Source organism: Dromiciops gliroides, chromosome 3 (assembly GCF_019393635.1).
Source record: "Dromiciops gliroides isolate mDroGli1 chromosome 3, mDroGli1.pri, whole genome shotgun sequence".
Lineage (NCBI taxonomy): Eukaryota > Metazoa > Chordata > Mammalia > Microbiotheria > Microbiotheriidae > Dromiciops > Dromiciops gliroides.
In genome coordinates this window covers 584,591,759-584,608,504 of record NC_057863.1, presented here as the reverse complement: position 1 = coordinate 584,608,504, position 16,746 = coordinate 584,591,759, and the positions used below count along the sequence as shown (strand labels likewise).

The following is a 16,746-nucleotide window of genomic DNA, read 5'->3' as shown; positions in this document are numbered from 1 at the left end:
CTGGACCCCCTCACAGTTCTGTGAGTTGAGTTTCAGAAGTAGCCACTGAGGCTGATGGTTCTGAGGGTCTGGTGGTGTGGCCTGCCTGGGGTTGGATCTGCACAGCATGTCTGTGATCCTCTTTCCCTCCAGTACAGAACTTCCCTGCTGCCCCCCCCTTTTTTTTGGTGAGGCAATTGGGGTTAAGTGACTTGCCCAGGGTCACACAGCTAGTAAGTGTTAAGTATCTGAGGTTGGATTTGAACTCAGGTATTCCTGAATCCAGAGCTGGTGCTCTATCCACTGTGCCATCTAGCTGCCCACCCCCCCGGTGCCTTTTTTTTTTTATTGAGGCAATTGGGGTTAAGTGACTTGCCCAGGGTCACACAGCTAGTAAGTGTTAAGTGTTTGAGGCCGGATTTGAACTCAGGTACTCCTGACTCCAGGGCCAGTGTTCTATCCACTGCACCACCTAGCTGCCCCCTCCAGTGCCTTTTTAACCTGTTTTTGGCTGGAAAATTGTCTCACTCTGTTCTTTTGTAGAATCTGCTGCTCTGAGAATTGTCTTATGGCATTTTTTGAAGGTATGTGGGAGTTCCAAAAGTTACAGCCTTTCCTCCACTAGCTTGGCTCTGCCCCCTCCGCAGTAATGTCTTTTTTCCCCCAATCAATACATACAGAATTTAATTCAGGCTTTTCACTGGAAGATCAAATACTGAAAGCTAAGGCTTAAATACTGTAGCCATCTACTGAGAAGACAAAATTCATCCCAAAAGACCCTTATGTTGGGAAAGATTAAATGCAAAAGGAAAAGGAGACTGCAGAAGATAAGATGGATAGAGAGTGTTGTAGAAGCTATAAACGATACCCTGGAAAGACTTTGGGAAATTGTAGAGATAGAAGATTCTGGTCGAGGGGCTACAAAATGCCTGACATGACTATACAGCAAAAACAACAATGTATTCCCTATTCCACTCACCACAGTCCCTTGTCCAAATCTTTCCATCACTCCTTAAATGTTCCATAGCTTTCCTCCTGTCACCTTCTTCACTGAACACCTTGCCATTTGCTACAAAACTCCATCTTCTCCACTCTTCATCTCCCATCAGTTTTCTTCTCAACTATCTCCTTTTTCATGTCTGCCTCATGCCAAGTAATGGCCCATTTCCTTGCCAAAGCAAACCCTATTATATGCACTAGTGGCCCCATTCTATCCTGACTTCTCCAGTAGACTCACCCCCCATTCATCCCACTCTCTTACCAGGAATTTTTGTAGCAACAAAAAGCAGGAAACACAGTGATTACCAATTAATTGGAAAATGGCTGAAGAGATGATAAATATATGAATGCCATAAAATATTGAGGAGTAATGACAAATAGTAGGATTTTGGAAAATTAAATACATTTATAGGGTTTTATAAACAGTATGAAATTTGGGATGTTTAATGAGGTCTCTTGTTGGGAGGTCTAATGACATCTGTGCTGCAATAGGATGACTTCCCTTGTTATTTAGATTCCTAAGTTTTATCTCTAGCATGATTGCCCCAAATTACAGTCAAGTATGAGCTCTAGGCGAAACCCTTCCCACAATCACTGCTTTTATACATCTTCGTTCTAGTATCAATGTCGTTATCTACTCATCACTGTCTTCCAGACAAATGCCCTTGAACATATTAGTTAAGTCTTTTCTCTACAGTGAATCCTCTGAGATAAAGCAAGATATGATGTCTGACTGAAATCCTTCCCACAATGTGTTCACATAAAGCTGCTCATAAAAATGAATTCTCTAATTTTGAACAAGCTCTAAAACACATCAATGCCTTTCATCATTTATAATAGGGATAAGATTTATAAATAATATGAATTCTCAGGTGGGAAATAAGAGATGATTATTGCCTGAAGGTTTTACCACATTGATTATATTCTTAAGGTTTCTCTCCAGTGTGGATTCTCTGATGCTTAGCAAGAGTGGACCTCTGTGTGAAAGTCTTTCCACACTGATTACATTCATAAGGTTTCTCTCCAGTGTGAATTCTCTGATGCTTAGCAAGACTGGAGCTCACTGTGAAAGTCTTCCCACACTGATGACATTTATAAGGTTTCTCTCCAGTGTGGATTCTCTGATGTGTAGCAAGACTGGAGCTCACTGTGAAAGTCTTTCCACACTGATTACATTCATAAGTTTTCTCTCCAGTGTGGATTCTCTTATGATTAGCAAGATTGGAGTTCTGTTTGAAAGTCTTTCCACACTGATTGCATTCATAAGGTTTCTCTCCAGTGTGGATTCTCTGATGTGCAACAAGACCAGAGCTCTGTGTGAAAGTCTTTCCACACTGAATACATTCGTAAGATTTCTCTCCAGTGTGGATTTTCCGATGCATAGCAAGATGGGAGCTCTGTGTGAAAGTCTTTCCACACTGATTACATTCATAAGGTTTCTCTCCAGTGTGGATTCTCTGATGCGTAGCAAGACTGGAGCCGACTGTGAAAGTCTTTCCACACTGATTGCATTCATAAGGTTTCTCTCCAGTGTGGACTCTCTGATGTGTAATGAGATGATATCTCCGTGTGAAAGTCTTTTCACACTGATTACATTTATAAAACCTTTTTCCAATATGAATCTTCCGATGCCTATTAAGATCTGAGTTGCAAGCAAAGGTCTTTCCACAGTGATGACATGCATATCTTTTCATTCCATGGTATAATCTAGGATAGCAAGGAAGAGATGAGTGATATTCCTTATTTTCAAAAGGCTCCTTTCTATTGTGAGATTTCTGAAGAGTAATGAGCTGAGAATTCTGACTGAAGGCTTTCCCACCTTTATTACTTCCATAAAGCATTTCTCCAATATAACTTTTCTGATGTGTAATGACATCAGAATTCAAATTCATGGCCATTTCCAGATAACTCCCTTGATACATTTGCATTTCAAGAAACTTATCCTGAGCATTAAAAGACTCTAGTTGTTTAGGAAAGCATTTATTATCTTCACTGTCCTGAAAAGAGTCATTCCATGAGGTCATTCTCTTACTGTTATTTATAACTTTAGATTCTATTAATCTCTTTCCAATTTCACCAAAATCACATATTCTTTTAGGATTTTTATCCACCTTGGTATTAGAGTAACAGATTTCTCTCAAATTGAAGGTACAGGCCCCATCACTCTCAAATCTATGCTGGCCAAATTCTTCCATAAGAGTGCTCACCATTGTAGTCATCTCCTTCACTTCAAACCTAGTCTCTGCACCTGGACAGGAGCTCATTGAATCTTCCTGGAAAGGGGAGCTCAAATCTTCTCTAGAGACTGGAATTCCCACAGAAAGAAGGTTCTGGACATTCTCCAGCATGACCTCCTTGTACAACTCTTTCTGAGAATGGTCCAAGAGGCACCACTCTTCCTTGGTGAAATCCACAGCCACATCCTTGAACGTTACCAACTCCTGGGATGAGGGTCTCTGGGTACCAGGGGCCATTCTCTCTGGCTCCAGGCTTTCTCCTTGGAATAGGCTTTGGTTGTCTGCAAGCTGACTTTTTCTGGCCAAAGACTCTGGGTTCTTTGATGTCTTCTTGTTCTGGGTAGAGTTGATTGAAGGTAGATAATGGCTGCTTCAGCCACAGTAATCTCTCTCTCTCTCTCTCTCTCTCTCTCTCTCTCTCTCTCTCTCTCTCACTCTCTCTCTCTCTCTCTCTGTATATATATATATCCCCAAACCACTGGACCATCTCTTCTGTGAAAGAAAAACAGAGAAAAACTGACTGAGAAAATAACCATGTCTTTCAGTATATGTAACATTCCACATTCCTAATATCCCGTCACTCTCCAAAAAAGATTACTGTGTCTCACCATCTGTACTCAAAGCCCAATCTTGGTAATTTTTGTTAATCTGTGTTCATCAATATCTATGTGTTGTTGTGTTTATATTATTGCCTTTGTGTTCTCATTGCTTCTTTTTTCATTAAGTCTTTTCTTGTTTCTCTGAATTGCTCACAGTCATATAATCCAATTTGTTCCACTATTTCCCAACTGATGGACACCTACTTTGTTTTTCGTTTTTCTACCACAAATAAAATGCTGCTATGAATATTTTGGTGTATATATGGGACCTTTTTCTATCATTGCCCTTTATTTGAGTACATATCCAATGGCAGAATCACTAGAGAAAAAGGTATGAATATTTTAGTAACTTTTTAAAAAGTTTCAAATTGTCTTCCAGAAGAATTGTGACAGTTCAAAGATTTGCTAGCAATATATTAATTCACCTATTTCCCATAGTCCCTCCTAAATTTACTTATTCCATCTTTTATCATATTTGCATATTTGATAGGTGCAAGGCAAAACCTGAGACTTGTTTTAATCTGAATTTATATTCTGAATTATTTAGAATATTATTCATATGGTTGTTAAAAGCTTCTTCTTTTGAAAGCTATTTCTTGAATCTGGCTCTACGCCCAACCTTCTGTCCATACACAAGGAATGCTATAAATTTGTTTATTTCACCAAGGTCTCAAACTCACATTTAGAAAAGAACTCAAGTTCCTCAAGATTTACTGGTTCTTCTCCCTCGATTTCTGACCCTTACATCCCCAAACTTGGAGAAACTTAGGTAGGAACTAAGAATGAATGAAAATGAATGAAAAAAAAAATGAAGTGTTTCCTATGTGCAAAACACCAGGTTACAAATATTGTGGTGTGATATACTCTCATTTTGTGGTTAGAAATCAAGCAAGCATACATTTGGAGTTTGAATCAAGGGAATTTCAACGAATGATCCACTGCATGCAAAGCTCAGTCTCTATCCTTGCAGGGCTTATTGGGGATATGACACCTCTACAAGTCACTGTAATGTGCAATGCTACTTGAACCATTTCATCATAAAACTCAGAGTTAGTAAGAACACTTAGAGTTTACCTTGTCTAACCCATACCTACCCAGGAATGCCCCCTCTAATGATTCTGACAAGGAGCTATCCCAGCTTTACCTGAAGACCTCCAGTAATGAAAAATATAACTACTCTAAGCTGACTATCCACTTTTAGAAGGATCTAATTCTTAGAAGCTTTTCTCTACATTTAGCTGAAATCATCCTTATGGTAATTTATACCGATTGCTCTTCCTTCTCCTTTTGGGACCACCAAAACAAGTCTAATTTTTATTCATATGAGAGGCATTCAAACACTATTAGGAAACTCTCCCCTTCCCTGCACAAAATCTTCAATTTTCAGGTTAAACAATCTTAGCTCCTTCATTCCATCTCTAACATGACATAACTCAATGTCTGTATAACACTGTCCCTTAAAATGTGGTATTAAGAACTAAACACAGGGGCAGCTAGGGTGGCGCAGTGGATAGAGCACCGCCCTGAGTCAGGAGTACCTGAGTTCAAATCTGGTCTCAGACACTTAACACTTACTAGCTGTGTGACCCTCGGCAAGTCACTTAACCCCAATTGCCTCACCCCAAAAAAAAAAAAAAAAAAAAAAAAAGAACTAAACACAGCATTGAACACATGGTATAACCAGAAAAGAAGAAAGACTTTTGCCTCCCTAAAAGATCACTAGGTTGTTTTTTTTAACTTCCATATCATAAGTCTATTTGTTCATATTGGCTTTGCATCCTACTAAAAGAGCACTGGATTTCACTTCATAAGACTCAAGATTCAAATACTAGATCTGCTATTTATTGTTTATGTGATTTGGGGCAAGTTATTTAACTTCTCTGGGCCTCAGTTTCCCCATCTATAAAATTAGAGGTTGAAGTGGATGTCCAGAATACCCCTCTCATGCCCAACTCATTTTCATGTGAGCTGGTATCTAGCCACACCTCCGCCCACTTGTACTTTTGGAGTAGAGTGTGTTTTTTTTAATCTTTAGATAGAGGACTTTATTTTTAGCCCCATTAAATTTCATTTTTATTCAGTCTGGACCATTCTATAATCCTGTCAGAATCCTTGAGTATCTTTATCCTTTTGTCAAACATATTCACTATCTCCTTCAGCTATACACATCTAGTAATTTGATAAGCATGTTCTCTATGCCTTCATTCAATTCAGTGAGAAAAATGTTGAATAGATCAAAGTAAATTACAATTTCCTGGAAGATTCCACTAGACACTTTCCTCTAAATAGAAACTGTTCCAATAATTTCTGCTTGTTATGTCGTTTGTCAACCTATGCAGAATCTATTTAATTTTATCATTACTCCATAACTCCCTATTTGTTTAACTAAAAAGTCTTAGGAGACCATTAAATGCTTTAACAAAATCCAAGTGTACTATATCTAGGATATAGTTGACATTGATTTAAGTTTTGCAAGGTACTTTACATATATCATTTAACCTACAACAATTATTACATGGATTTTACATGTCAGGAAACTGAGATTCAGAGAGATTAAGGGACTCACTCATATCTACCCTCCTAGTCACCCATCTGGTTTGGAACCCAACTCTTTCTGATTCCAAGTCCAACATTCTATTCATATCACCAAGCTATCTTCACAATTACACTACACTAAGCAGCTCCATCTTCAGACTGAGTATAGAGAAAAGGACCCCATGTTACAGCAGATTAAATGGGAAAGATAAAACAGGTGGGAATGATGTTTGAAGGGAAAATAAGAATGGAAGAGTGACCCTGGCAGAGATTCAGGCTCCCAGTTCAGAAAGGACAGGAAAGGGATTAAGATAGAGCCCCTTAAACTGGAAGACCCCAGGATGTGGAGAGAGGAGGAGGCTCCCCAAGTGGACACCCAAATACTCCAAAGGAATCTGGAAAAAGTAAAAGTGTAGGGGTCAAGAAGAGCATGGCTACACAGAATCTAACCACTACTTGTTGAGAGGAGTTTACCATGAGCTGTGGGTTTGGGAAGGAGGAAGGGCACTTTCTGAGCTCTCCCCTAGCCCTCTCTATCCAACTACCGAGCAATGGGTAGGAAACAATTTGAGAAGGAAATGTTGAGGGAGGTGGGAAACCTTGGGGAGGGAAAGTTCGGGGAGTTAGAAATAGCATATGAGGGAAAAGATTGCGTAGGTCTAAGCTAAGAAAATGGGATACTGGAACACAGAGGACAGACTAGGGAACAGGTAACAAGGATGTGTATCAGCCCCACACACACAGCATGTGAGGAAACACTCCAAAAAAAAATGAATACCTGGGTTTTGTGATGTACTTCATGTGGGGCATCCAAGCAGGGGGAGATCTCACCTGAATAAAGAGATGCCCAGGACCCTATGTTGGATGTGGGGGATTAGAGGGCAGAAAAGACCTCAGAGGAGGGGAAGAAGAAGAGACTTCCTGTCCTCTTCCTCAGAACTTACTCCAAGGTGAGGCTAAGATGATAGTTCCAGAACAGGAGTTAAGTTTCAGCACCACCCAATGGGTTCCTGGGCATATGAGTGCACAGGTGTGCACGTGTGCCTCAGCATGGGTTCCCCTGAATCTGAAATAGCACAAACACTCAACAAGGACGCACCTACCCCACAAAGAGATGCACCTGGACATCTAGTCAGACCCAGTAAATAACTTCAAGTAGATATCCCTGGGAATTCAGAATTAGCTCACCCCCTGAGGAGCCAGAACTACAGTCTGAAACCAGTGATTGAAAGTCAGCCTAGGAAGGGCTAAGGAATCCTCATGGAATTTTCCATCCCAGATTGCTGAAACTATTCCCAGCACAGTTGCTAGTACTGTGACTTCTCCCCATGGAGGGGGTATAGCACTAAGCAGGGAGGCTGCAAAGGTAGGTAGGTGAGGAAGGGTAGAAATTATTGTCTGTTTTTAATATTTCCCCTACTCCTATCCTCAAGCCTAAACCAAAGGGCTGCCAACTGAGGCACTGGAGAATCATAGAATCAAAGATTAAGTTCAACCCTTTGCCCAGGGGTAGCACTCTGCTCTACACCACCCCTATTGGAAGTTCTTTCTGCTTGAATGCAACCCAGTAACTGAACTCACTCATTACCTAATAATGCATTGTTGGGCCGCTTTTTAAATAGTATTACATTCTTTACATTGGGCCCAAATCTACTTGCCATTGTTCCATCTCAGAAGGAAAGGATCCTCCTGTTCTTAGAATCTATTTCTCTAGGTTCTACAAGAAACTAGTCTGCTACCAAAACCAAACCAAATAAAAAAAAAATTGGAATGAAATTAGCAATAAGATGATTTTGGACATAGAGAGAGCCTGTTTCCAACCCTTTTGGCATGTAAGGCAAGAGAGTGAAATTGCAATAAATTGCATAGGTAAACAGGAAAACAAAGTATCCTAAGGAGTTTTCTTTATCTTCTAAATAGTTTTTCCCTCTTTGCCAATGGGTGGCCTTGAGGAGTGCTCCTTGGTAGAAGTCTATAGAGCTTTTGATCAGAAGAATTTACAACTTTTCCTTGGGGTTCTGCATATGATGCTGACCTAAATGATGGAGAATGGTGGTGGTGGTGTGGAACAAGGAATTCAGGATCTTAATTTTGAAGAGAAAAGGCCTGAACTTAACAATATAGTTAAATATGCATGTATACATTCTATAGAAAGAATTATGAATTTATTTAAATTAATAAAGGAAGGATAGAATTTATACTTACAAAAAACCTAAAGAACAAACATATTCTTTTATTCATTAAGAAATAGAAGCATGGAAATATGGATCTGACTTTTTTAGAAACATGTTGCTGCCATCATAATTTTAATGACACCAGTACAAATTTCCACTTATATGCATGCATATATATGTATAGCATGTATATGTTACATATTCATATTATATGTAAGTACATATACATACCTTAGATTTATAGGTTTGGGTTGTCACTCTTTCCTTTATTTTCTGAACTATTAGGCAGTATAAGAGAAAACCCTCACTTTGAGCAGCTCTAACCTATCTCTAGAAAGAATTTAAGAAAAATTATGTTAGATTCTTGAACTTGTTTTTGTTATAGGAGACACATCTATATGGTTCATGTGGTGGGGCAACTGCTTCCAGATATGCATTTACCACAACACAAAAATTATGGAGGTAATACTAGGTTCATGCCTCAGAGAAAACCTGAAAAATCATGAGGATTCTGACAAGGTTTCCTATGGGCAAAATTATGCCAGAGTGACAGAGAAATAATTGATTTACATATTGCAATATTGTGCATTCCTCTTAGGCCATAAAAGTTAAAGAGAAAATGTATCCATAATCCCTTTCTTCCTTCAGTGTCATAAAAGTTGAGCAAACTTAATCTCACAGATCCCCTAAAGTAAACTTTCATTAAACAAACTCCAAAGGTAAACTAAGTCAGGTTACAGATTAAACTACATTTAGAAGATTCACAAATAAAATGACTGAGGAATAGAATTTACGTTATTGCCAAGGAGTCAGAGACAGTTGAGATTCTTCCTCTTGTCTCTTATCTAAGATGCAGTTAAGATTCTAAGTAAATTTTCACATCCTGTGGGACAGGTTTTGGTCAGGTAAGATTAACATGAAGACAGACTTCTAGTTAACTTAATGTTGTTTGTCCTTCATTCTCAAAGAGGACCATGATATCAGGGTGATGTCATGACCTGCAACGAATTGGATTTAAGTGAGGGAGGGCTGTGCAAAGTCACCAACCTTACTCTCTCTTCCAGATCCATCTGGGTCCCGTGGCAAGATATATAACAGGACAACTGGAGATGGCCTTGGATGTTTAAGCAATTGGAGTTGTGATTTGCCCAGGGTCACACAGCCAGTAAGTGTCTGAGATGAGATCTGAACTCAGGTCCTACCAACTTGAGGGTGCCATCTAGCTTCCTCTCTGAGTCCTGAACAATAAACTGGAATAAAAAATTTCTGTAACACTTTTTCTGTTAAGGAGATCTTTTCTTTCTAGTTTTGTTAAACTAGCCTAGCCCAAAATTTCAGAGAAATAAGTCTGTACATCTTCTTGCCTAGAGACATATTTGACCAGTGTAATAGGAGGTCTGGGTTCTCATTGGCCAATCTTCCCATTATACAGGTAGGTTAGGAGAGTGAGGTCAGAGGCTCTGTGTTTCTTAGCAATCATTACAATAGATAGATTGTATTGTACCAATGAGTTTCTTAAATATACTTCCCTTTGCATGCATGATCTTTTACTATCTCTTTGCTTTTAGTTAGGAGATTTGTATTAGAATTAGAACAAAAGAACATATATATGCATGTGTGTATTTGTAGGTACATAGCCATGTATATATAGACATATATGTATACATGCATACATATATGTGGACATCTGGACACTCACATGCACTTTTATTTTCTTTGTATTCTGGTTTTGTTAGGTCTTGTCTCTTGTTCATCAATAACTTGGTCATCCCTGACCCACAAAAGTTATGGGTTCATAGACAGGGCATCAACTGAAAATCTTTTACTATCATAATGGACTAGTGAGCAGATAAGAATAGCTCTTCCAAGACTTGTAAGGACAAGAAATTTTTATATAGTTAAGGTTTGGTGTCTTACCTACTGAACCCCATACAGATTGGATCATGGAATTAAGGGAAACTGATAAAAAATATTACAGCCCATGTAAGGAAGATAAACTCCTTTCAGTAAATGATGAAGGCCTAAAAGTTTCCATTCTCAGTCTCTTCTTTCATAAACTTGCTTCCAAGAAGATGGTGCTTATACTGTTGGCAATCGCATCAGGCTCAAAGTCTAGAGATACCTGAGGGGCATAGAAGCTCCAGGGGACACACAGCAGACATGTTCCTGCCCCTTTGAGACCAAGGACCAGGAGGTAGCATCATAAAATATGTTTAAAATTATTTTGGCTTGAAGTACATAGCTTTTGTGACTAAGCCTTTTAAAAAAAAACTTCTTACAATTATCCATCTATTAAATGAAATAATGCACTTAAAAGTGTTTTGTGAACCTAAAGGTATGTTAGCCATTATTTGGAAAGCATTTGACGAGAGATTCTAATTACCTCTTGAATCACCAAATTCTCCAATTCTAAATATGGTAGGGGAATATGGATTCAAAGTTAAAAAGTACTTTTCCAGCATATTTTCCATGTTTTCTTGTTGTAACAGGAAGGAAGACAGAGCATAGTTTCAGAAACACGGGAATATGATGATAGACATCTATATCCATACTGGTTACCCTGGCCGCTAATATACACTGAACTCATTTTTGACCGGGGTGACCACCCATATTTTGCTGATCACATCCATATCAGGAGGGCTTTTCAGAATATGTCACTGAATTTGTTTTTCTGTCCGTGTTGCTGAATAAAGCTGGAAGAATCATGCCAATGAGGTAGCTAAATGCACTACAAATTATGTCCTCTACTCAATTTTTCCCTCACTACAGTAAGGATTTCATATGTCCCTTGTCACAATAGATTCCAAATCTCTTTTCTCCTCAACTCTCCCACACAACCCCATCACTCTCGTCCAAAGTGAGAATCTCAATATTACTTTACAAGGGAAAATTAGTCGTTTATTGTGAGCTCCCTGTTCCTCATTTTTTTCTGATTTCAGATCATCTCCCCTTGGCCTATTCTTTTATATCACCTTCTGATGAAGAGGTAACCCTTCTCTTTATCAAGGGCACTATCTCCATGTACATTCAATTCCATTCCATCTGATCTTTTCCAACAGGCAGTGCCCCTTCTATTATTTCCTTTCTTTCTCTTTTTTTAATCATAAAATTATTTTATTGTTTTCCAGTTACATGTAACATTTGTTTTGATAAATTTTAGTTTCAAAGGATTGGAACTATGCCCAAAGGGCTATGGGACTGTGCATACCCTTTGACCCAGTAATATCACTACTAGGTCTGTATACCTGTTATTTTTGACTGTTTTATCGAGCAAGCCATACATTTTCCAAAGAAACAAAAGGGGGGAATGTGGTAAAAATTATTTGTGGTTAAAATTATTATTGGAGTTTTAGCTGACTCATTTGGGAGGGGCCACACCTGGCTCACCCTGAAGTTATGTATGATACTGAGGTCAGAAGGAGAACTCTCCATAGGCAGTTTTTGAAGGACCTCCCCTTTTCGGGGAGGAAAGATTGAATGCTCCCTGAAGGAAAGCGGAGGCACTTCTGGAACACTAGGGCTCTCTTTCTCTCTGATGTCTCCCCGTCCGGTGGCGTGAGCCCCTGTAGACTTTCCAGGTGTTGGTGAGTTAATTATGGAAAACCCTAAATTCCTTTGAATTAGCTTAATTGGAAATGATCTGGGGATTGCATAGGCTAAGTTTAGAGTTAAGAGTATTTATCTGTATTTCTTTTTTCCTATTTCCTTATCTTTGATTTTTTATTAGTTTTTATTTTTTGGTTTTTTTCTTTTTCGAGGTTTTCACCTTTTGTTCTGATTCTTCTTTCACAACATGACTAATACAGAAATGTGTTTAATGTGATTGTACATATACAGCCTATATTGGACTCTACCAACCTTGCAAGCTCTTTGCCCTTTCTCAACCAAACTTCTTGAAAAAGTTGCCTACATTCTTTGCCTTTACTTCCTCTCCTTATATTCTTCTAAGTCCTATACATTTTGGCTTCCAATCTCACAACTCAACTAAAATGGTTCTCTCCAAAATTATTAATTGCAGTATCAAATGGCCTTTTCTCACCCTTCATCTTCTTGACCTTTCTGCAGCATTTGACATTATTGACTGACCTCTTCTCCTGGATATTTTTTCCTCTGTGAGATTTTCTGACACTACTCTCTCTTGCTTCTTCTGTTTCATTGTTCCACCTTATTCTCCTTTGTTAGATATAATCCATATCACATCTCCTAACTATGGGTATATCTCCAAGGCCCTATCCTGGGACTCTTTTCTTTTCTCACTACACTCTCTTATTTGGTGAGTATTAGCTAAAATAGATTTAATTATCATCTCTATATAGATACCTCCCAGATCTATTTATCCAGTCTGTTCTGTCTCCTGAGCTCTAGACCCATATAACAACCTATTATAAATTCAACATGTCCAAAACAGAACAAATTCTGTTTTCCCAAAACTATACTCCATCCCACCCTGAACTTACTTATTTCTTTAGATGGCACTATCATCCTTCCATTCACTTCCATTCACAATTTTGTTGTCATACTCAACCCTTAATTCTCACTCATTCCATATATCCAATCAGTTAATAAATCTCATCATTTCTACCTGTACAACATGTCATACATATAGACTTATCTATATTCAAAAAACCTCTTACTTAATACCCTTTTAACTTCTTCCCTGCAAATATTGCACTAGCTTCTGTCTCATGTCTCTCTTTATTATTATTATTTTGGGGGGGGCTGGGCAATGAGGGTTAAGTGACTTGCCCAGGGTCACACATCTAGTGTCAAGTGTCTGAGGCTGGGTTTGAACTCAGGTACTCCTGAATCCAGGGCCAGTGCTTTATCCACTGTGCCACCTAGCTGCCCCTCATGTCTCTCTTTACTTCAATCCATCCTCCACATTGCCACAAGAGTGATTTTCCTAAAGCACAGGTCTGACTATGTCCCCTCTTGATTAATCAATTCCAGTAGATCCCATTATGTGTAGGACCAAATACAAATTCTTCTGTTTGGTATTTAAAGCTCTTTGTAACCTGCCCCCATTCTACCATTTCATCCTTTTCATTTATTACTCCCCTCCATGCATTCTACAGTTCCAGTGCAACACTTATCTCCCTTTATACACTAACACCCAAAACTCTGCTTCTTCCCTTTCCAAGCGTCCTCCTTAAACTCACTAACACCTCTTTCATCATCATATTCATGATGGTATGTTTGTGTGGGTTCTAGATAATGGAGGATGCTCTTATACTTTCTCCAATCACCAATGGAGCAAAGCAAGGCTGTGTGTTTGCTCCCATTTTTTTAGCATGATGTTTTCAGGAATGCTGTCAGACTCCTTCAAGGAGGATGAAAATAGCATCAATCAACTACCACAATGGCAGTAAATTATTTAACTTGAAAAGGCTACAAGCTATGACTAAAGTGGAGAGAGAGAGTTGGTACATGATTTTTATTTGCAGATGATTGTGCACTCAATGCAGCCTCTGAGGCTCAAATGTAAAAAAAAAAAGTATATATTGATTATCTGCTGCTAGTGCTAATTTTGGCTTAACAATTAACAACAAGAAGACAAGTTCTCCACCAGCCAGCACCACACCATCCATAGGCAGAACCATCAGTTACAGCACATGAAGACAAATGTAATTCTGTGGGATGTATACATCAGAGCTATCTCAGTGTTTGGGAGGCTCCAAAGGACAGTGTGGGAGAGAAGTATTAGCCTATCAAACTGAAGGTCTACAAAGATGGTACTGACTTCATTGTTGTATGCTTGTGAAACTTAGACATTCTACCAGTGCCAAGCCAGGAAACTGAATTGCTTCAATTTGAATTGTCTTGGGAAGGTTCTGAAGATCCTCTGGCAAGATAAAGTATCAGACACAAAAGTACTTTTTTGAGCTAAACTGACAAGCATTCAAACTCTATTGTAGAGAGTGCAACTCCAAAGGGCTGGCCACATTGTCTGAATCCCAAATGTATGTGTGTCTAAAAGACTATTTTATGGAGAACTCACACGAGGCAAGCACCTCACATGAAGGTCAGAAGTGATACAAGGGTACTCTTAAATTTTACAGAGGTGACATAGTCATATCCATGCTTTAGGTAAATTATTTGGGGAACTATGTAGGGAAGTGGTATCACATTAAAATAGAAACAGATCCCTGTGGGTCACATACTGACTTAGAAAATCACATATAAAAATTACCAATGTTTTATTTTATTTTATTTTGTTAAAATTTTCTCAATTACATTTTAATCTGGTTCATAGGGAGTTTTGTGGGCAGTAGTTTGATACCTCTGATGCAGAAGATAGATTGGAAAGCTCTGAAACAGCAGAAAAATTCTACATAAGGATCTGAAGCAGGATGATAGCTGGGTGAGTAGAGAAAAGGGGATGTATATAAAAGCTGTTTTGACTGTCAAATCAACAGGACATGGTAACAAATTATACAAGGCAGATTGTCAGATACAGGAACAACCTGTTAAAGCAGTAGACCCTTCTCAGTTAGGGAAAAGTATGCCCATATAAGGAACAGCAGACAATATTATCTAATGAATTATGTCAATTCAAGAATTTGAGAAAAGCAAGTTTTTCAGGGTTAAAGGGAGAACTGGTAAAAACCAGTTTGAAGGGGCAGCTAGGTGGCTCAGTGGATAGAGTACTGGCCCTGGAATCAGGAATACCTGAGTTCAAATCCGGCCTCAGATGCTTGACACTTACTAGCTGTGTGACCCTCAGCAAGTCACTTAACCCCAATTGCCTCACTAAAAAAAAAAACAAAAAAACAGTTTGAACTGACTCTTGCTTGTATTCTAGTAAAAGTAGGTAAAAGTGCAAACCTAGTCACTACTGTGCTTGCTTAATAGGCCTATTAATATAAACTTCTCCAGCTATGCCTAAAATCTCTACCCCATTTTCGACCATGTGTTGTATGAAGCTGTATGTGGTTGGGAGGGGTAACATATCAAGGAAAATTTAGTTAGAACTCTTCTAGGAAGATTATAAACCTGAGGTAACCAACCTATGGTGACTCAGGGGAGGAACTTACTGTGTTAGAGCTTAGGGATAAATATGGACTGTGCACTCTTAGCACTGGCTCTTGCTTATTGTTTTTGCCTATGGGTGCCCATTCTTGTGAGAATGCAATAAAAAGCTTTTGTCATAGCAAAGTTATCTCTGAAAGAACTTATTCTGGGGTGGTCAGCACCCATTCCTCACAGAGATGATATGGAGATGGGCAAGTGCAGGAAGACTCTGAAATAGGGAAATCTGAAGGAGAGCTGGGCTGGAAAGGAGGGCATGATTAGTTATGTTTTGGACATGTTGAGTTTGAGAAGCTGACATATGATTAAGACTTGTAGACAGTGTCAATGTTCACATCCCCCTGCCCTAAATCTTGCCTTCTGTAGATTAAATATCTCCAGTTCCTTGTTGAATTCATCCTCAGGTTTATAGGATTTAGAGACTAAGGCTAGTCATCAAGGAGGTCTCATAGTGTTATGATAATGGGGAAAGTAATTCAGCTCTCTCTCTCTCTCTCTCTCTCTCTCTCTCTCTCTCTCTCTCTCTCTCTCTCTCTCTCTCCCTCTCTCCCTCTCCCTCTCCCTCTCCCTCTCCCTAAATGAGAACTATGGATCACAACATAAATATATACATGCATGCATACATACACATATATACATACATACACGCATACAAGAACTATGGATCTGCCCAGAGGCAAACCTTCCCCTCCAGGACTGGAAAATGCCCTTGGTTTCCCTCCTCCACATAACCCACAAAGAAAACCCCAGAATGTCTCATTTGAGAATCACAGAATGTTACAGCGAAAAACCTAAAATGTGTCAGTGAACCCAATTAGGTGTGTTACCATTGTAACTATGCAAGGTCTCAGAATATTTCCATTGGATACTTCACTGTTACTATGGTAACCAAATAAAAGTCCAGAATGCCTCACTGAAACTCTACCTTTACTTTTGTTACCATACTAACAAGAGGTAGGAACCCATACCCAGCCAGGGTTGGAGTCAGTTCAAGGCTTTCAAGCTCTCTTCATGCTTCTCTCCCATACATCAAACAAGAGTAGGATAACACAGTAAGAGACCCCTGTAGCAGAAAGAGGGCTTGCAGTCAGAGGTCCTGCATCTGAATAACAGCTCTGATGGGTAGATGAGTTGTGTGTTGATGATCAAATCACTTCCCTTCTCAGTGGCACAATTTTTCTGTATCAGTCAAAT

The 16,746-nt window shown here is 39.0% G+C and overlaps 1 protein-coding gene across 3 annotated transcripts in view; it reads right to left on the bottom strand.

The window, feature by feature from the left end:
* Positions 1-558: 558 nt before the first annotated feature.
* LOC122745781 (zinc finger protein 347-like) overlaps positions 559-16,746 on the bottom strand; it is a 52,567-nt gene continuing 36,379 nt past the window's right edge. For all 3 annotated transcript variants that reach the window (XM_043991231.1, XM_043991233.1, XM_043991232.1), the window contains one exon: positions 559-3,707. In XM_043991231.1, the coding sequence (XP_043847166.1) occupies positions 1,905-3,452 (1,548 nt within the window). In that variant the 5' untranslated portion in view covers positions 3,453-3,707 and the 3' untranslated portion in view covers positions 559-1,904. The remainder of the gene's footprint in view (positions 3,708-16,746) is intronic.